The following is a 22,458-nucleotide window of genomic DNA, read 5'->3' as shown; positions in this document are numbered from 1 at the left end:
AACCATCAACGCTTCCTACACTTGACTGCCGAGCAACATGCAGCACGAAGCTAGGTAAGTTTAGTTGGATTCACAAATGGTTTGATTAGATTTAGAACCATAGAAGCTGTAGTACATTTCTTTTTTGAAATAAACTGAAAACCATGAAAAGTATCACAGACCAATTTGCACTATTGCGATAGTAACACTGCCATACGGTAATAAGTGATACAAAATCATGCTTTGCCTTAGTTTTATATTTATTTTTAGGCTTTCTAATTGCATAAACTACAAACACAGTAGCCATGGTACATATAAAGAAATGCAATAACCTACATCAATACGCACAAAGAAACCTTATAACCGTTATTAAGCGATCATATAAATTGTTACGAAAGCAATAGATTTACAAAGTAGCCTAAACATTTTTGATGTTGAGTGAAGACTTGCTGTTCAATGAGCAACAGACCAATAATTTCGAGCATGAAACAGATAATTGCCGCAATTGCCAAGTTCATTGCCATCACATCTCGTTGATCTGAACCAATTGCTTAGCGTCTAAGAAACATGAGACCCCTCAACCATTGTAAAGTTGCAGTAAAAGTTTTTATAACTTTTTCATTATTATTATAATGTTGGTTTGCATGGTTTTTGAATTATAAAATATGAGGGGTGAGGAGGTGGAGGTCACTAATTGCGCAATCATGCATTTGAAATTTTTCTGTTTTAAAAACTCGAATGCAAGAAATAAGTTTAACATTCCAAGAATACGTCACTAATAAAGTTGGTCTTTTTAAAAACATCGTAACCAATGAAGTAATTAGGCCTAAGTTATTATCATCTTTCGGCCACATCCGGCGTGAAAAATCATCATTTCGACGTTGAGCAAACGCACAAAAAAAATTTAATCCTGTTTTTTTCAGGCCAGAAATGATATGGCCTAGACCTGTTAACCAAAAGTTCGACTTTCTGTACATATGTGTCCATTTTTATTTATTATTCCAAATTTAGCATATTTTTGTGATTTTCTGCTAGGACAAACTATTGACATAAACTTTGTTTGTTATAATTTTAGTTTTTAACCTTTTGATAGACAGGTACCGTACTGTACAATCTTTTATTTAAAAATCGTAAGACTTCTCTTCTTATTACTGTTTGTTAATGGTTTATGTTGATTGTTGGTGTACAGTATATTCTCAGCAATAGAAAACAATAGACAGAGCGTCGCTCGCCGGACGAACAGGAAAGTTAGCTTTGTTTCGTTCCTTCAAGAAAAAGATTCAAAGACAGGTTGACAAAACGTGAAAAAAGAGTTTCGTCATGCTTTCGTCATACTTTGTTTAAACAAAATAGTGACAAATAAAAGAAAAGCTGACAAACACGTTTATTGGAGGTTTTTAAACATTGTGGCTTTTTAAATAAAGTTATTCGTTACACGGTCGAATGATCAGGAACAAGAAAACGCTCTGATCTTCGCTAACAGGTTATTCAAAACCCTTCCCACGCGAGTTACAAACAATTGCTTCACACGTGTGTAAGTTATTCAGCAAATATCAAAAAGACCAATCATAAATTTCATCACAAACATCAACTAACGAGAGGCGGCACCTTTGATAAACGTCGCGAAACTATGGGAGATGTTTGAAAGAGCTTCATCCACTTGAAGGGTGGTAACATGAAAGAGAAACTAAATAAATATTGAACATTATTCAGCACCAGAAGTGAGAACAGCAGAACACATACTTCCTATTCAAATCACGCTACAAACTGCTTCAGTCACTTCAGCAGCAGTAACACACTTTTCAAATCAATTATTCTAAAAGTTTGTTACAAAACTACGGCAGTTCCGTGCAACTTGATTCCCTGCATCAACTTTTACGTGGACTTTTATGTGTCATCGCTCCCCGGTCGACTAAGGTTGTATTGAGGAACAATGAGAGGATAATTTGGATTACGATTGGGCACCAATGAATAGCCCAAGGCCATTTAACAAAGACACTTCTAAACAACAATAAGATTCTAAAACAAATGTGTAGTTTTTTTCATCTCCTGGGACCCAAAAAAATATTGCAGACCCGGGTACAAAGTATCCTTTGGACACCCTTGTCAACGTAACAAGTTGTATCATTATAATCTTGGTTCTATTATAATTTTACTTAAATAAATCTACTTGTTGTACTGAAGATGGTGCAAACATTAAGCAAAATATTGTTTAAACCACGCTGAGATAAATGTCGATGCAAGTTAAACATTTCTCTTAGAATTAGACCGCTCAAAAAGCAAATAAATCTCAAATTGACACGATTAATGATGGAGAAAAATAGTTTGAAATTGCACATACACAAAACTTTGCGGTGATACTACTATCGAGATTTTGAATCTATCATTTCCTGCCAAAAGCTGTTCAATGATTTGGGAGTAGAATAAAAGTAGGTGATAAAATATTAAATCGACTTTATTACATAACTGATTAAATTTTATTTTAAAAAACAGACACAAAGTTAAAGTTGTAAACAGTTGTGCAAGACTTTTTGAAAGAAGATTTAATAGCTTTCAATAAAAGTTAAGAAAAACTTCTACAAGTGTCATCATCATCAAGGCGGAAATGTCAAAGGTACACAAACACTCTTCAGCCTACATTTGTTTTAACTTAAAAAACTAGAGATATCAGACGTCATGATGCTTGGTAAGACTGCTTTGCGTTAAATGCCGCAGTAGGAATTTTATATGTCAAAACTATTCTGAAGAACGTTGCTTTTTCCGACCATGGCCACCTAAAGATACGGCCTAATTTGTCACATTTTGCAGAAATTTTCAGGTTTTTCTAACTTTGGGCGAACGTTTAAAAAAATTTTTCTAAAAATTAGATTTTTACCCTTTCTTTTCTCTTTTCCCCAGACGACACAATAAGTTTTAACATCCTCACATGTTTGAAAACAAAGAAAATTTGATTTCGAAGATTTTAGTCAGACTGTTAATTTTCAATAACAGTCTGATTTTGCGTTTTTCAACTTACTTTTTCTCATTTGCTACTGCTTCCCCAAGGCAACAAAAAAGTTTTATGTCATTAGGAAACCGCAAAAAGTAAAAACATCTCAAAAAATGTCAGTCAAGCACTAGCAGTAGCTGTAATCAAAATCTGCAAAATGTGACAAATCAGGCCGCATCTCCAGGTGGCCATGTTCCGACTTATTGCAAAGCTAAACTACAAACTTGTATACGAAGACCTACGCACAGTGGCGTAGCCAGAAAAAAATTTTGGGGGGGGCCAAATATTTGATGAATTGAAGAGAACGACAAAATGTTTGATTTAAGACATCGCCACCTGATGTGCAGTGGCGCATCCTGGTGGGTTAAGCAAGGGAAGCAATAAAGCTGGTGGGGGTTAGAGCGTGCCGAAGGCACGCGTATTCTAGGGGGGTCCGGGGGCATGCTCCCCCGGAAAATTTTTGCAAAATTTTACTTAAATAATGGATTAAAACGCTTTCTGGAAACACTTTTAGGGTAATATTTGTATGAAACTTATTAGCAGATAAACAGCTATTAACTTATTAAAGGTAGCTCTTATCTACACACAAACGGGCAAAAACTGCGGCTAAAATTAGAGAACACAAAAAACTCAGCTACACAAAAACCCTACAGAGTAAGCGATTCTGCAATTGCTTCCACAGATTAGTTAAAAGAAGCGTAAATCGCGTAAACTTTGCGCGATTTACGATTTGCAAAATTTATTGGTGTCTTTCTGTGTGTCTAAAACAAGTCCTGGGGGGTGTTAATACCCAGATGTCTTGGAAAACAATATAAATTTATACAAATTATATTATATTTTTAACAAAGGGTTCAACTTTGGAATCCAAACTTTGAAAATTTGGGGGGGGCCATGGCCCCGTTCGCCCCCCCCTGGCTACGCCTATGCCTACGCACACCACAAGTAGAAAAAATTTTGAGAGCAAACTTCAAAATAAACGATGCATGATGTGGTATCAAATAACCTTGAGAGTAAGAACAATTACTGCTATCAATGCGACAAACAAGACTCGCTGAAAAAAACAGTTCTTTTTAACAACAGTAAATTGTTATGCTTTATCATCGTAAGCAGTTTGATTATGAACTTAGTGGTTCATTATATTATGCCATGGTTTAAAAAACTAAAAATTTTCGAAAAGACAAAATGTAAATTTGCAAGTTTAAGTGAAACAAAAATTTCACCAAATGAGATCAAAATTTAGGAAACGGAGTAATCGATCTTGCGCTTAAAGTTTAGAATATGAAGGTAACAAAATTTTTAAACTCACTGACCCCTGAAAAATAAAGATGATCTTGAAAAACTCAGAGATTTACTTACACGGTTGGAAACTCCGTTTATAAATATGTTGACCCACTTGGTTATCTAATTATCTTAAAATCGTTTATTTATAGCTTAAAATAGGTAGTTGAGAAAGTTAAAAGGAACTATGAACGTGCAATGTATTTTTATGTTATTTGAAGCAAGGTTATTATTTTGAATTTATTTTTGCGTTTTTTTTAAACGTTATTTTCAAAATGTCGGTTGCTGTTTCTTTTGCAGGTCAAATGAGGCAAGGCGCACGTTTTTCTCATGACACTTTGGCATGCATGCTCCTAAATATTACTTAGGTTGTTTTTTTTGTTCTTTTTCAGATAACTGCTGCACAAATGTCACCTTGACCGTGATCAAAGCTTTGAGAACACGTTTCAAATGCAACTGTCTTCTACTTCACATTGATGTTCTTTGCCCAGCAACTTTTCTACCTCAAAACCACGATAGAATCTTTGTTTTGGAATTGTCGATCTTGAAATTGACAATCGGCCACTTGTGGCAACAAGTTAGCTGCATACCCGAGTGGTGAAAGCTCTGAAACAACGCTCGACAGGGTAACGGCTCGACACCGCCCAAGAGTATGCGGTTGTGCCTTAGGCAGGATGCCTAGAGACATGCCTGGAGATGGACACGAAAATTGGCCTTCCTGCCTTCCCGTCAACTGAATCTAAATCTTTAACCACGGGGGCAATCTCGGATATTAAATGACATGAAAAAGACGATATAATGTTGAGGTGTTGCGACCATGCCATATTTTAAACTGTATGTCCTGCTTTGATAACATGCACGTTATAACGTCCGCGTTTTGTCGCTTCTACTTTTTTTCTAGACCTCTGCTATGTTTGTCATATATATTGTTTTTTCGTTGTGATGGTAAGAAATAAAAACAAACTGAACTGAACTGAATGTTAGAATCCAAATTTTGTTTGAAGGATAATTTGTAATAAGATTTAAACATTGAAGATCACTGGATTTGAATTGAACTGCTTGGAAGCTAAAGATTGTAGTAGCACATCCAATTCAGACACGTAGCCTAATCCCCCAATTCGTAATTTCAGTTCATCTCAAGTACACGTTTGGGATTTTACTGAAAACAAATGAATCTATGCAAAATAAATTGTGGCACCATTAAAAGTCGTGCTTTTGATAAATTATTTGTAATTCGGCACTACTATCCATGTTTCCCCTAAAGAATTATTGAAATACGACTTTTAATGTGACAAATAACTAAGCGCAAAACACAATCTATTAAGTTGAATGAATGTGTATTTTAATTTAGCGTAAAGTTTCGATAAGCTAATGGATTTCATAGCTTATAATTTACAAACATTTGCGCAATGGTACCATTCTAAAAATAAATAATAACAATATTCATCGCTTGTTTTAGATCATAAAAATGTCCCTTGTGATGATTCTTGAACCTTTCATGAATAAACCAGTACTTGCCGTTGTAGCATTTTAATAATGAGATTATGTCTTAATGTTTTTTGAAGCATTTTTATTTTTTGTATACGTCATGATGATACGTCATTTAGGCTACTTTTGATGTATAGTGCAAGCAGACTACATGAGATGTTGCTCAACTACTATCGGTTAATTGACAGTTAAGTCAAAGCTTCAGAAAATAAGTTTTGTTTTCCCTTAAACGTTTTTACTGCTGAATTATATTTTTGGATTGAACGAAACTTGTTCAAACGAAAAAATACAACAACTTTGAGCTGAGTTAGCGATTTTTAAAGATGAACAAAAATCTAAAATAGCGGAAAAATCTGTTTATAAATATTCGGAATTTCCAGCAACTTCAACCTTCTAATGATTTTCATGGTGTTCTTTTCGATTGCAATCCAAGTGCTCAAGAAAAAGACGGTTTTGTGTTGAATATTTAAATTTATCGGTGTTCCTTGAAGATCAAACTCAAACCGCAGGAAACGAAATCCTTTGTGCTAAATACGGAAGTGCCCAGTAACGTTTCTTTTGTGGAAAAAGCACAATCTTCAAGAAAAAAGTATTGTAAAAAATTTGCTCAACTTTAAAATGGCCTGAGCTTTACGCGCGAGCGGGTACCCGGCAGAGCGGTTGATGCTCATAACGCCAAAATGAAAAGTTTCAAAGTGCAAACAATTGAGATATTAATAAATCTGTATTAGAAATTCTCTACATGTTTTAGTATTATTTTTAAACATCTTTACTTTTTTATAGCACACTTTCCGAATGTCTTAGGCTACAATCTTTTATGCCAACTTGGAAAATTTCCTAACCGAAGAACGTTAATGGGGCAAATTGTGTTTTCCATTTATAAGTTTTAAACATTGAATTGCAATATACCTAAAGTACAGTTTCTTTTGTCCCAGGACAAGTTCACCCCTGATCAAGATTTTGAATTAAGCTTAGATTAACAGCACAAAAGCACATTTACTTTCATAAAAAACTACCTAAGCGCCGAAATCTCTTAGACCGATTTCTATAGCAAGCCTTCAAGAGTAGAGCTGCTTGAAACAAACTTTCTTTTTGCGAAACGGACGATTTCGATAAAATTAAATTCGAACAGAACAAAAGCTAGACAAAAGAATTCTGTGTCAAAACAAAAGTTTGTTCATTTTTGAGATAAAAATTGAAATATTTTTGCTTAAAAATTCATACAAGAGTGTGCAATGACGTTTTTGTCAGAAGTTGTTTTCAATCTTCTCCGTTCAATTAGACTAAAGGTCTCAAGCTCTAATTGCTCTGAGGGCCAAATAAACACTTGTAAATTAACCGGAGATCCGCAATACACAATAAGAAGTCAATAAACAAAATAACACAGTTAACTCAATAAAAAAGGTATAGTAAGAACTGACCAAGAACATAAGATCGCAAGAAAAAGTAGTAAGAACAAAGAGGTAGAAAAACACTGTGCGAACGCAAAAAAATTAAACGGAAAAGAAAAACAAAAAAGAACGCAAATGAAACGACGGACCTCGAGAATAAAAACCTTGCAAACAACAACCTTGCAAAAGCATGGAAAAAACTAAACCCTTGAAGAACTGGCTTCAGCATATGCCAAGGTTACTTGCAATAACGACACAATAATTGAATAGGCAATGTTAATGTGATGTAACAATACTCGCACTCAATAAAATGGCGCGACAGTAGTGCTAAAAAGTCGTGTGGAGTTTGATGAGCATTTTCAGACTTTTTAGCAATTTTAGAGTGCATTATATCTTTGTAAATCTATAAAAAGTATGTACTGCGAATGTTAATTATTTTATAGTTTAAAAGTGCATCAAGGGCCGCACCAAAAGTCCTCGCGGGCCGTGTGTTTGAGACCCTTGAATTAAACATATAAATTTTTGAGTCAAAATAAAAATTTAGTTTATTACCAATTGACATATTGCAAAAAATTGTTGTTTTTCTTTGTTAACAATTAACATTGTATCATGTTCAAAACCAGCTTGTACCAAATACGCACCAGTACAACATAGTCTAAAAACACGACTGAATATTCAATTTTAGAGTTTTTCTAAGTTCAAATAACAATCTGAGTGTGGCCATGTATATTGTAATGTATATGCCTCGAAGGACGATCGTTTCTGCAAACTGCAGAGTTAAAAATGACAATTTCGGCCAGTACAAGTTTCCATGTTTTATTGAAACGTTAAGATCAAACACGGGATCTTTGTATGGTTGCGCGGTTATAGTGTTGCGCTTGCTTGCTTTATTCAACTGTCAAGGCTTTTAATCACCACCTACGCTACTTCCTAATATAATAGGCTACTTCCTATTAGGCCTACCTATGTGTGTGCTCGTATTGTAGCATTATACTATAGTGTAACAAAATCAAAGGTAGCTTGCGTGACACAGGTCAAGTGAAAGTAAGCATTCTCTATATTAAAAGTTCCTCCTTAGTGTTCAATAGTCAGAATTTGTTGCAAAAGAAAACTTTGCAGAAGAAATGCTTCATCAGAAAAATATCAATATAATCAAACAAAAAGTGCTTTTTATTTCAATTGAAGTTTTTGTACTTTGCAGAAAACTCTTTGCTTTTTGTCTACATTAAACATTGCTGGTATAGTCTACTCAACAGTTTTGACTTGGACTGTTTGAAACATAGTTTTTGATCGAAAATAAATTCTTTACAAAGAAACTTGTTTCGAGGAAAAATAAAATAAAAACAAAGAATTTTGAGTAAAAAAAAAGAACAGTAGGCAAACTTCCATATTCGAATTGTTGCTGTGCTGTAGGCTATACTTAGGCCTAGATGGTCGAAGAGCTAACAAATCGTTTATGTACACTTCGTTTTCCATTCGGGTTTACAATCAAACGAATTGCTTTTAGTCAAACAAATGTTTTTTGTCACAATGCAGATATTAACGACTTGTTTTAGCCTGATGCTGCGAGTTCGCTAGTCGACTAGGTAACTGTGTTTCGAAAGCTAGCGCAATTCGCTATTACCACAACGAACTCGCAGCATCAAGCTAAAACAGGTCATTAGTATCTACTGTACATTGTGAAGTAAATAAACATCATCCTACTAAATGAAAAACTCAATCAATTGGAAATGCTTTTTTGTTCTGAGTATAAAACATGATATACTTTTCAACAGTAATTTTATCATTAAAAGTGAAAAATATTATCACCACACATACAAGAAATAGTACTGATAAAAAATCTATTCTACAGATACTAGCCTACAATCTACAGATACTATTTAGATGGGGGGAAAAATGATACCAATCGTCCTATAGGTAACGGTTGAAGGAGGGTGCCACAATATCTCATTGTTGTATTTAAAAAAGTTAATCTGTAGGCTTAGCCTACTTATTTAAAGTCAAATTGATAAGAACCAAAAATTGCAATTGCAGAGTGCAGGCAAATTGTAAAATGTATTTAAAATGTATTTGTAATTATATAAAACATACTGTGACGTCTTGTCTGCAGTTATTTGTAAAATAGATTTTCGCGGGCCGCATGAAAAGGTTTTAATGGCCGCATGTGGCCGCAGGACGAATTTGTGCAGACCTGGTTCAAGCGGTTGCAGTCTGGTCGAAAATACTTCCACGATTTTTGAATGAATGTTGGTTGGACAGTTGGACACCTATCAGAGGGGCGTGGTTATACCTTAACAAGATATCAATGGCATACTTGGGGATTGCATACTACTTGAACACGAAGATCGGCACTCTGAATTATTCTTTCAGGTCACATCATATCTTCATATATTCATATCATAGCCTCTCATATCTTTCAAGTCATTTGATTTAAAACTTTAACCAACGGGAACCAACTTGGATGCAAAGAGGAATTATAATGTGATAGGCGATATGGTTGAAACCTTCACACAAGGTTATTTACCGCAAGGTAGAGTCGCAAGCGCAATCCAATGAAATGTCCTTTCTCCTGCGAAAAGAAACGCCCCCACATCAAAAAAATCTGACCAATGAGTTAAACCAGATGGAACCCCAGTAATAATACAAATTTTCATCATGGAGAAAAAGTATTTAAAGTTATGTGTGGGAGTAAAGCTTTATGGAAAAATAACGCAGGGGATTTTAATGCAGGTTCAAAATAAATCTATTTTACCTATTTTAAGTAAACATACCACGGTCATTGTGTCGTAACAGATGCAATTAAAAGGAAGTTAATAAATTTAAAATTTTACAAACATGTCTGAATGTTTCACTTCTATACAAGAAAGCAACTTCCATTTTGAACCCTATAGTACCCTACAATATGTCTAGCGACAGAAACACATTCTCGAACCGGAACTTGCCGGCACAGCGACTTGTGTCAAATGAAGGCAATTCGACCTGCGATCGACGCACTCTTCGATACGCTTCGTTGAGTATGGCGTGTGTGCGTGCGCGGAGATAAAACATGATGTGAGACTCCAATTTGAGATGTGAATAAAAATAGACAACAAGTTGTTGTCGTTTAGACTTGCACCGACAGGAATTTTAGTTTTCGTAGAAATAAACCTCACGTACACGTTCTCATCAAGATGTCCATATTGATCACCGATCAAATGTCTAATTTGCATATTCTTATACTTTTTTTATCTTCAGTTTGACAACTGGTCTCGGCGTCGCCAGCTCAGAAGTCACGAACTGCCAGTGAAGTTCGATTAAACAAAAAATAATCCCAACAAAAATAAAAACTACAAGTAATGCAAAAAAAATCTTTTTCAGATCTTTGCTCTCAGCTGCATTAAGTTGTTCAAGAAAAACTTTCATCGCCAGTTTGGAAAGCGGCCAAAAGCTGTGATGGAGCTTACCAATAAATCAGGACCGGGTATCAACATGACAATCAAAACTTGTCCATAAAGTTGTGCATAATTATTCAATGTGATACGTTTAATATTTGCAAACGTCACAAAAGTTTCGTATGATTATGAAAACAAACATGACGTAAATATCAAATAAATAAACAAATATAAAATTCAATCAATCCCAAGAAACCGAAAACTTTTTTGTTTTGTAAAATCAGCACCTATGTAATAACTTGCCTTAAAGTAGAAAATGCACGCAAGCACAATGCTGTGATTTGGTTTCGTTTCGCTGGAAGACGCTCTTTTGATCTTTACGCAACTGACAATAGCCGGCGTAGTGCGGATAACGTCGACGGCGGCATGGTGGAAATTCCCTTTCGTAAACACGAGGGAAAAAGGTCGTTCTATAAAGAGGGCTGTTTCCAAATTTACCACCAGAGTGAATTCATGAATTGTTGTCAAGATAGTTACTTTTTCTGCTTATATAAGAGCGCACTTTGCTACTTCATCATTTGTAAAGGTGTGAACTCACGACGAACAACTTCAGAAAAGCAACTGCAAGTTTGTAAGAAATAGATACGTTTCTGCTGCGATGGATCTTGGAAAAAATAACATGCAACTGGCTTTCAAACTAGTTTTTTTAGTCGCTATTACAAACGGTGAGAAGAAGATTGATATTTTATTGAAAGATTTTTTGCGTTTGTCTTGGTAGTGGCCTTATCCAAAAATGCGCAGTACATTGCCACATAGTCCTACCGGCGACGTATAAAAAGCAGATTTTAATTAATTTCAAACTAAAATTGAAGATTTTTAAGAGTGTTCTTGAAGTATCGGTTCAAAGAAATTGCCGTATGGAAAACAATTCGTGATACCTGAACGTATGATGAGGCAAACAATGCAGCATGACTTTAAGGTTATATACATAGACCATACATAGACCATACATTTGAAACCTTGCTATCCTTATAGTAACTATTTTTATATGACACTCACCGAAAAAACTTTTTTGAGATGATAGATTCTTTGATGACAAAATCGGTATTTTTTAAAATGCAACGTTTGCAAACGTTGTAAAAATGTTAAATCAATTTTTTTCCAACTGCGTTGTTGCCGGGCTTGGTCATGTGCCGGCAGTTGCGCCGGCGCTCTCGACGTAATATTTAAATGGTGTTGCGCCACAATGAGACACGAGCAAAAGCATGCGTGCTGTTTGTATCTTGGTAGTCGTTATTCAAACAACGCTGTTTTTTTGTTTTTTTAAGCAATCACTTTGCTCATTTTCAGATCTAAACATTCCTAATGTCGTTTAGTTCATCACTTTGAAATGCATGAAAAAAGGAACTTTTCAAACTTGGTTTAATTGGCAACATCGCTCTGTGTCAAACCCCAGGGAGATCACCGAAAAGACAAACACAAAAAGTAATTGACCAACTTTGTTTGCTTTTCAGGCGCGAGTGCTGGAGTGCTTCAGCGTGTTGGATGTGACGGCTTGATATGCTTCAATGAAACTACAAGGTTTGTCTGCGAATCGCATGGCTATGCTTGCTGTAAAGGACAAGGCAACCACTGGCAAGCCAGAGCGGAGGACCCTGAACGCGAATGTTGTCATGGTAATAAATTTACAACTTTGCAGTGAATGATGTAATAATGATGAAGTTAACAAAGAACTTTAAGCTGCAACTATTTCTTTTTGGAAACTACATACAAAGTTTTTTTTTATGTGTGAGCAAAATAGTGATTATGCTTTTGAAACAGTAAACAACCGTAACAATTTATTAAACTAAGCTTTGGTTTTGCAGGCTCAGGAAGATTGTACAATCCCAGCATACAAGTTTGCGTGAACGCATCTTTTCGGCAAAAGCGTATTGTCAGTGAATATGAATGTGGTCGCACAGCAACGTTCAATGCTGACAAGGAAGTCTGTTGTAAACGGAATGCGACTTTTGGAAAAGTGTACAAAAAAGGTAAGAGAAAAATTTGAAAGTAAAACATTTGTTTTTTTCTTTAGAAACGCAAAAAAAAAAAAGATTTATTGTTTTGCAGGGGGAATTTGTTGCAACGATATTTATTTGACAAATCCTGAGGAAGATTGCTGCGAAGGAAATTTTTATAACAAATCGAGACAGACGTGTTGTCTAGAAAACGGCGTTTATCGACTCCATAACATTCCGAACGGTGCTTGTTGCCTTGATGTCCCCTACAACCCAATCAAACAAAAGTGTGAGGATGGCGTGGGAGTAGTGAACAAAAGTAAGGATTTAGTTTGTTTGTTTTGTATGAGCAAAGTGATTGAAAAACTATTACTTCCCCTTAGTGGACACAGAACATTTTTGTGCCGTAAAGTCTTAAGTAATGCTTATCTCTTTTTAGATTCAAACGAACTGTCCGTATGCAACGGCGTCTTCTACAACGATCAAACACACTTTTGCTGTTATAACCAAGTGCTGAGTGTGTTGAATCACATTTGCTACCGGGGCAAAATTCCTGTGCCTAAAACAAATACAAGTGATAACCAAGCTTGCCTTGTGAAAAACAACGAATACAAAACATTTTTCAGCGGTCCTGATAGACGGCAGGTAAAATCTTATTATTGAGGTTTTTGAAGCGTCTTTACTATTACAAAAATAGTCTGCATTCGTCAGCTTGTATTCTCTTATTCCAGTTTACAAAAAATGCAGTGGCCTGCAGAAACCGTTACTGATAGTTTTAAATTGCCGATTAAAATCATGATAAACTTAAGTTACAACAATTGTAAATTGTGCAATGGAGTGGCGATTTCACAACACCCGCATCATGGTTGGAGTTGTATTTGATGGTTTTGCCATGGTTTTGACGCAAAGGGTCCTAGTTTTGTATTTAACTCGTCAAGAAGAAAGTCGCCTCTCACCTTCCTGTCAATCACGTCTTTTCTTAAAACATACCTCAACATAAATCTTTTTCAGGTTTGCATATACAAAGATCGCATTGCTAAGCTTGGGCCAAATGAAGAAGTATGCGAAGATAAAGCAACTCCGCGTGGTGTTTATGACAGCACAGTTGACTTGTGCTGCGGTGGAGTCAAGTATCATAAAAATGGGGCAAGAGACGGAAAAAAGTGCTGCAAAGATCGAACAAAAGCTTACAACCCAGCAACACAAATGTGCTGTTACAACGAAATAAGCTTCAATATTAGTGAAAATAACGGGGGAAGGTAAATGTTTACTGATGCAGTGACTAAACTATTAGTAGGCTATGTGACAGTTCTTGTGGCTGTGAGGATAAGGTGCATAATTTTCTTAAGTTTAAGTAGTTTTTTTGACATTCTTGTAGATGCTGCGGAAAGAAAGCTTATAATCCAAGAGTAGAAATGTGCTCCAGATCGCAAAAAATCAAACAAGCTGAATGCCCAAGCAAAAACAAACCGCCATATTCTGAGCGTGAGTGTTTATTTTGAATGTTTATTTCTTGGAATCTGTTACGCCATGTGGTTACATTACACCATAGGCTTGCACTTGGTAGCTTTAGTCAAACAATGATCTTATATCGGTTTGTTCATGTACAGTAGGCGGGTATAAAATATGGAAACGCATTTACCTGTAACCTTTATGCACATCAAGATGTTTACTTTTTCATAATATGTAACCCTAGTTTCTGTTTCAGGTTGCAATCTTACGGATGAGCAAATCGACGCATTACGAAAATCCTTTCACCATGGTGGATTGGCTGGTGAGACATTTATATCCATGATGATTTCCCTTGTTTCTGAATTCAAATATTCATTAGAAAATAACTTATATCGTAAAGTAAATACGTCGAAGTTTTGTATAATGCCAGTAGTGTAGTGCATCAAATAGCCACCAGCGTCAAAGCATCCTTATTTTAAAACCTGTTTTTTATGTCGTTGGTTACTACGGCAGTTAAAACGTAGTAATTTGATGGCTAAAAAAACTGACGATTTATTATTATTTTTTAATGTGAAAACCATCTAACTGATGAACTGTTATGCGCTTTAACTGTGCTGAGAATTGAATAACGGTTTGTGCAGCTTGCTGATGACGTAATTATCTGTAGTGACAGGTATGCAGGTTACTCCTGCGCATCACTCACTTTCAACCAAAATGGTTGTTTTGAAAAAATTTTAAAGAAAGATTTGCTTTTTTTGTTTGCAGTGTATGTGGCGACGGTGGCCAGTCAACCCATAAAGAAGAGAAGACTCAGACAGTGGATGCTGCAAAACGTCGAGCAACTTGTTTCTGCTGATAAAAAAAAATCTGGAAAAATCAAATTTAAAAATGTTTCGGTCAAAACGCATGTTAGAGCAAAAACATGCTCATGTCCTTATCAACTGATAGCTGGCGAAAGATACGTATTTTTTACTGTGAAACCTATCAGAAGAAAGAAGTTAAATTTAAAAGTGATGGATCAGCAATCTGCAAAAATGACAGACGCTGTCATTCCCTTAGCAAACGCTGGAAAGCTTGGGGCCTGGTTTCAAATTCTTTTTGGAAACTTCAACAGATGAAATAACTTTTACAAAAAACTGAGTGTTTTAAATTATTGTGTTTTGTTTATTAAATGATTTTTTCGTGAGCTGTTTGAGCTTAGAGCGTTTTATTACAATTGTCACTACTTGTCACTGTTGCAATCGGTGTTCACATTTTTTTTTTAATTATTTTTTAGAACAGTTGTCAATGTGATCTTTTAATACTTTGATGCCTTTTTCTGCTAAGCAAGCTAAACGTATATTATTGCTATAAGCACACTGCATTGTTTAGTTTTCTACTTTTGTACTGCACCAACCTCAAGAAGCTTCATGGGCATAGAAACTACTGTATATACATGCAGCTATCCTTCAAGCTATGAACCATAGAAATAGTATATTTTGCCATTGATTAACGTCAAAAATATCTTGAAAAGTTATCACTCGTACATTGTGATATGCTTTCTTCAACCGTGTGCTAGCCTAATTGTTCGTTTTAGGAAAAAAAAACAGCATTCAGCCAGTAATAATCTTTACAAGGTGATGTACAGATTAGTATAATCAAAAAAGTGTATTTGGTACTATTTATTTATTTATAACTATTTAAAAGCTGCTAGTGAAAAAGAGCAGTGGCTTGTATGATGGTGTATTTATACTGCTTCTTATGAAAACATTTACATCAATATTTACGTGTTTTTTATTGTGATATAGAGTTTTTCGATATATATTTTTACATGTCAAGTCATTTTCAATAGCAGATTTGATGCTATCGTGTTTTTTTACTTAAGTGTTGAAACTTTAGCTAATTTAAAACCATCAGATGAAGTTGAAATGTATGTGTTTGTTTAGTTTTCGTTTCAAGATTGGAAGTTTATTTTTGAAAAGTAAATTAAGTGTTTTATTTTTTTTAATTGAACTTTAAGCATTTCAAAACGTTTATTAGAAAATTCCACAATGAGAAGTATTTTCTGCATGAACTTTTCAAACCCACTGATGCTCATGAGTCATGACGCTAACGTTGAGGTGAAACTATTTCCGTTTGCGATATTGATTGTGACTATTTTGTCAATTTGCTGTGTTCCATCAATGCCGAAATGATGTAGGCTATTTAGATTCACTGATGTTTTTTAATAAAATTTCATCAAAATAACCAGCAATTGTGATGCTGATACTGATGTTATAACTTTATTGATGTTTTGTCAGTAGTACTCTAGAACAGTATGCGCAGTTGCGCACATAAAGTAATGAAAAGAAAGAAAATTGATAGACATAGAATAATCCATTTCTTCTTTGAGAAATAGTTTCTTTGCTAAGCAAATTGAGCATGGCCACCTGGAGATGCGGCCTGATTTGTCACATTTTGCAGATTTTGATTACAGCAACTGCTAGTGCTTGACTAAAATTTTTTGAGATGTTTTTACTTTTTGTGGTTTCCTAATGACAAAAAACTTTCTTGTTGCCATGGGGAAGCAGTAGCAAATGAGAAAACGTAAGTTGAAAAACGCAAAATCAGACTGTTATTGAAAATTAACAGTCTGACTAAAATCTTCGAATTCAAATTTTCTTTGTTTTTCAACATGTGAGGACGTTAAAACCTATGGTGTCATCTGGGGAAAAGAATAAAGAAAGCGTAAAAATCTAATTTTTAGAAAAATTTATTTAAATGTTCGCCCAAAGTTAGAAAAACCTGGAAATTTCTCCAAAATGTGACAAATCAGGCCGTATCTTTAAGTGGCCATGAATTGAGTCATCATGAATATGCATCAGTTGTCAGTGACGTAAAACTACAGAGTGCCTATTGGCTCTTAAACTGTTTTAGGTCTATAACTAAATTTGCAGAGAAATATACCCAGACTTCAAAACAGAAGTTGATGTTTCATTGATGTTTCATTCGATGTCTTTAAGTTGCAACGTTTTTACTCAAAGTTGGCATAAAATGGACTTTTTAACAAAATAAACAAAGCTTTTTCTAAACTTAAAAAATGTGAGCAATTGCCGATTGTTTTATAATTTTAAGTAAACGTATCTACATTATTTCACAATATGCCTGAAATTCAAATAAAAATTGCAAATGCGTTTATTTTATTACTTTGTACCCTTTGTTTCAATCAGTTGACTTTGGTGTGAACTGTAAACCTCAAAGTGGGCGCTGGTATTTCGAAATAAACTGAAAATGGGTTACACAAGGCAGTTATGAGTGCTTTTCGTCACGTTTTCGACGGTTCGAACAGTAACCGTGGTCGGCTACCGGATAAATTCTATTTCTGATTGCATTCAATCGTGCATCAAAACCGTATTGCCGACAAATATTGTAATCATTTGCTGCGTGTTCTGATTTGCAAAAAGTTTTGACGCAGCTTTTATCGCATCTTTGATCAAACGCTCAATTTCTCTCAAAATCTACAATCCATGACAAGAAATTAGCTTCGAACGGTCGGTGGGCTAATGAATTCATCCTTTTTTTTATTCCTTTTCACAGTAAGGTTCACTAGAAAGTCAAAGAAGCACTCCAGTTTGAGAAAGTGTATTTTGAACTGTGGCGTATTCCACAAGGCAGTGTATTGCTTTCTGGGAAAAACCCAAAGTTATTCAAACATTACGACACATAATTAATCTATTCAGTTTTTCACATTTCAAAATAGAATCTATGCACTAGCCTATGCAGCCTACGTATAGTCTATGCAGATTTGTGTGCCTGAAACAATGCAAACAATAAAACTTTTGTATAGGTTGGTAGAATGAGGATTAAAACTAAATGAATATTGATGTCTTGGGGTCACTAAAGTCAACAGTCAAACTTTTTCCGAATTTTGTTACATTAAAAGCATTAAAGTATAGATAACGGACGTTAACTTCAGTTGTTCAGGACTCTAATGGATAAGTTCAGTAGTTACCAATTTGAACTACTTTACAAACAAAATTGTAAACACAATTTGAGAAATTTTTGTTTGAAATTTCGTTCTACCAAGCTTTACTCATAAGAAAGCTAATTTGGCTACTTATTTATTTTTTGAGCAGCTGTAAATATTGTGTTTTATTTAGCTTAGTGGATAATCTCTTTCAATTTAAAATTATGTGAAAGCACTTCATCATCATCATACCAACATACTTAAATGACATTTTGTGAAAAGATGGCATAGCAAAGCAAATAAGTAGCGGACGTTTCACATTAGACATATGACTTTGCAAAATTTAACGTTGAATTATCTTATGTTTGAAAATGGCAACAATGTTCAATTATGAAAGTGTACTTGGGAACTTCACCAAAACCCAACAAACCTCAGCATTTTTACCAAATGGGTATTTTGAAACCTACGCATTTTAGATTCGCCATGACGTAAGCACAAAGTTTAAATAAAGGAAAGACATCTTTTGTTACCATTCTGCCACAGTTAGAGGTGGCCACTTACTGCCCCTTAACAGTTTATTTTTATGTCAGAACTGTTTCAAGCTAATGTAAACTGTGATTGAAAGCCCTTTTCCCATTTTCAAGTGTAGTCAGCTTGCGTCACAATAAATCCGGATTTCGGAACTACGCATCTAAATAAACGTTGCTATAACAACCGGGCTTTTAAATTAGCACAATGACTTTTGACAACCAAGACGAAATTCAAAGGGAAGAGTAAAACGAGAAGTGATTGTGCTTGTTATAATTGTTGTTGTAACAGCAGATGCGAAGTGTTTTCTCTGTTAGAATTGAAACGTGGTATTTAAAATGACAAAAGTGCAGGCTAACAATATAAAAGATATTTTTACTCGGTCTTGGCAATTTGACTCAATGAAGTACATACGCAACGGCAAATCTTTTTTAATTCAGGTCTAAATTCGAGCGCTTGATACAAAAGAGTAATCAAACGACTATTTTGATTGAAACGTCTACATTTCAACTAATACTCCACTCATGCTGTAGCCTACAATTATCCAAAGGATTTCGAATGCTCCAACTTCAAGCAGAATCTTCAGACATTTACTTTCATGCAGTGACGTAAGCAATGAAGGTTTCGGGGGATCAACCCCATTGATAGTGATATCTCAACTGTTTTGTTTTTATTTTCTTCAAGACTTTAGCATATGTCATCTATTTTACTTATTCATGTTTTTTTTGTGTAAATTGACGTTATGGAAGATGTATTTTTGTGATGATATAATCAAAAAATAGTCAAACCAAGAAAGAGAAGATTGCAATACACTATTCCTAGAATATCTGAGTTATGTATCTACTTGCGTATGTCTTATAGACTATAAGTTATAGTGCATGTTGTATGCAAGTGAATTTGTTGCTATTCGCTTTATATGGATTGCAAGGTTTGAAATGAGCGTTTAATTATAATATTAGGGACTTGTGATTGCTGAAAACTTTTAGAATTAGATTATTTGTTTTTACCTTTTGTCGAAAGCAGCAGCCTTTATCCACTCAAATAACGAACTGCGTAGTCTGCTACGATTAGATGTTTGAGTCCAACCCCAATGCCAGGTAGGCTACGTACCAATTCTTGCAACTCTCCAAGCTTTGCCGGAAGTTCTTAATATGCAGGGATTACTGAGTCAAGTAAACTAACCAGGCACTCCATGAGTCTATGTGAAATGTTATGCGCAATCTCAAGAAGTTACCAGTATCTAATAACAACACACCTGTGTGCACCAACGGAAAACCAACTCTTGAATTCACCCACTGTCCAGTGTCCACATGCGATGCAACGGCTTACCAATACTTTTTCAGACAGCACTGATTGAGTAGGCGCAAGATACAAGTAACAATAGCTATGATGTTTGTTCGGATACTAGAAAACGTCTTTTTCCGATCAGAGTAAAAAGTAGTTTTTATGAAAGAATTTTTATCTTTCTATAAACAAGGCGTTTTTATGTGAGCTGTGTGAACACCAGAAAGGTTCTCATCGGCAGAAATGATTTCATCGTCTGTTTTACATCTGTTGTGGAAAATAAGTTGCTTTTTTAAGAGTTTTGGTGTTGCAAAAGCTTGTCATACTGCATTCACTTTACAACAGTTTGAACTTCTTGCGTTTGAGGCCGCCGCAGGTCACATTGTTATAACCAGGCTCAGCAGCCAATGGATTGTGTGTTCATCGAGAGTTATATTAGGTTCACATGTCTATCCTTGGGTCGGTGTACAGGACATTGGTAGATGAGGCTCCATTAAAACATATTGCTATTGAAACGGCACACCCCGATTCGCAAGCGATTGAGCTTCACCCATTCCTTGCGAGATAGTTATGCTCCTGGCAGGCGCGGATTTATGGGGGGGGCCCAGGGGGCCCGCCCCCCCCAAAAAAATTTTGTGAAAAATTGTATGTTTCCGCATCAAATGGTTTGATATGCTTCTAAACAGCTGATATTAGTCCCTCGGCATCACAATTGATGAAAATGGTTGTTTTAATGTCTATTTTCTAGCATCTCGTATATGTCGTAGTATCATTGTTCATATCTGTTTCGCTTTTTCTTTCTTTTTAATTGATTTTCAAATTTTCTGGCCCCCCCCGAAAAAAACTCTTAGATTCGCGCCTGGCTCCTGGTAGAGCATTAATTTCGGGAAGGACCGTGAATTAAACTGGTCTCGAGGTCAAATTTCAAGCGCTGGGGATTTTGGAGGAGCTTTTAGGTTATGTCGGCTGCGTAGCCGAGTAGTGAGAACGTCTGGGCGACGTTCGAAAGGACGTGGGTTCGACACCGCTCCAGAGCACGCGGCTGTGTCTCGGCAAAGACACTTAGTGGCAAGGTAAAATAAGGGGAGCAGCTGACTCGAAGACTAATACGTCCCTTCGCTGCTTCCTGTCGTCTGTTGTATCGCATCTGGGATCGCAGTGTACTGTATGTTATCGCAATGGGCGCAAATAAAAACACGATTATTATTTAGGACAATGTGGTTGAGGAGATTGTCATTCCTTGACGTAGCTTGTAAAACCAGCCTATGTACGTGATATTTCCTACGCAGTCTAGCTGGGGCAATGCCTGATAGCACCGGCAGAAAGTCAGTGGGAGTTGGGAGCAGGCAACCGGTGACTATTCTCATAGTGGTGTTGAGGGCAATGTCAATTTTGTAAGTGTGTACGTTGCGGCACCAAGAGGGGAAGCATATGTTTGAGATGCTGTAAACAAGTGCAAGAGCACTTGTACGGAGTGTGGAGGACTGAAAGTGCTGACATCCCAGGGAGTTTCAACTTAGCATCTCAGCAAATTGTTGTGTGCTGATAGCTTACCATGGAGGGTTTCAGCGTGGTGTTTATAGGTCAATTGCCGATCGGGCTTCACTCCTAACAGTTTAAGCTGACGGTTTGTGATCAACAGACGAAGATAAAATATCTTTTTGTTTTAGATTTTTGCTGTTATGCTTTGTTTGTTGTGAACTTGTTTCTAAAAATTTTTTTTTTTTAAATAATAATTACTTCAATTATTTTAAAGAGTCTTAATAACTAATAAGTGTAAACATAGCTCACTATAGTTAATGTTTCTGTAGATCCGTAATTTGATAAAAACAAACTAGAAGCTACGGGTTTGCAGCTTCATCAAAGTCAAATTTAAGAAAAACCACACCACCGATATTCCAGCAAAGCGGGAAAAAGCAAAATCAGATTTCATGTATTTGGCAAAAGAACAAAAAACGCCCAACATGGCAGACTGCAAATTGCACAAACGCTACGAACAAACAAAGTCTGAGATCAGTCAACCTCTCGCGATTACGTAATTGCAATCACCGAGAACCACTTTCAGTTATTTTAGCTTTAATCCATTTTTTCTACTTTTGATTTTAGGGAGAAAACTATCAAAACCACTTCAATCCTTGATCTTTTCTTTATTTTCTCCTATTTTTATTTTGGGAGATGCTTGCATTTATCCGTAGAAAGTTGTTCCTCGCCTTGAACTTTGCTTGTTTGACAGCGCAGTGACATATTAGGTTGAAGAAAACTTACAACATTGCCTAAACGTACAGCATGGAAATGTGTAAGCACTTCCTATATTAGTTCCTGCTGAATGGCTGCCAAGCTTTGTGAAACCATTTAAGGCAGTTTAGGCTACGGAAAGACGACGAAAGAATAAGAGTTGCAAGCAAACTCTACGGTAAATTCATTCATAAAATCAATCGCAGCATTTTCAATGAAAAGCATTGGCCTTCAATAACTTATTTTTTCTTCCGCAATAGGACGCAACATTGCCAGTAGAAAACCACTTACAAACATTGTATTTTAAATGAAGACAAAGTTAACCAATGTATTACCGAATGTTTTAGCATTCCACGCTGTAGCGTTGACAGGGGTGGTTAGGAGGAACTTTTGGATCAGGGTTAGGATTTTTCAGGGGCCAATAACTACAAAAAACATCGCGTATTTTTTTAGAACTTAATTGTTTTCTTTAAAGGTGTTTTATGTGGGGGGAGTTTAGGCCTCTCAGTGGTACCTGACGAGAATTGTTCCCTCATCGGTC

The 22,458-nt window shown here is 35.7% G+C and overlaps 1 protein-coding gene across 1 annotated transcript; it reads left to right on the top strand.

The window, feature by feature from the left end:
- Positions 1-10,027: 10,027 nt before the first annotated feature.
- On the top strand, positions 10,028-16,165 carry LOC145765454 (uncharacterized). The gene is made up of 10 exons (XM_082577284.1): positions 10,028-10,150; positions 10,483-10,585; positions 12,011-12,172; positions 12,362-12,526; positions 12,606-12,812; positions 12,933-13,138; positions 13,505-13,752; positions 13,872-13,978; positions 14,202-14,267; positions 14,711-16,165. The coding sequence occupies exons 1-10, from the start codon at positions 10,028-10,030 to the stop codon at positions 15,061-15,063; spliced, it is 1,740 nt and encodes a 579-aa protein (XP_082433410.1). The 3' UTR covers positions 15,064-16,165.
- The last annotated feature ends 6,293 nt before the right edge of the window (positions 16,166-22,458 follow it).

The sequence above is a fragment of the Aplidium turbinatum genome, chromosome 1 (genome assembly GCF_918807975.1).
Source record: "Aplidium turbinatum chromosome 1, kaAplTurb1.1, whole genome shotgun sequence".
Taxonomy (NCBI): domain Eukaryota; kingdom Metazoa; phylum Chordata; class Ascidiacea; order Aplousobranchia; family Polyclinidae; genus Aplidium; species Aplidium turbinatum.
The sequence above is the reverse complement of the archived record's forward strand: the minus strand, read 5'-3'. Positions and strand labels throughout refer to the sequence as shown.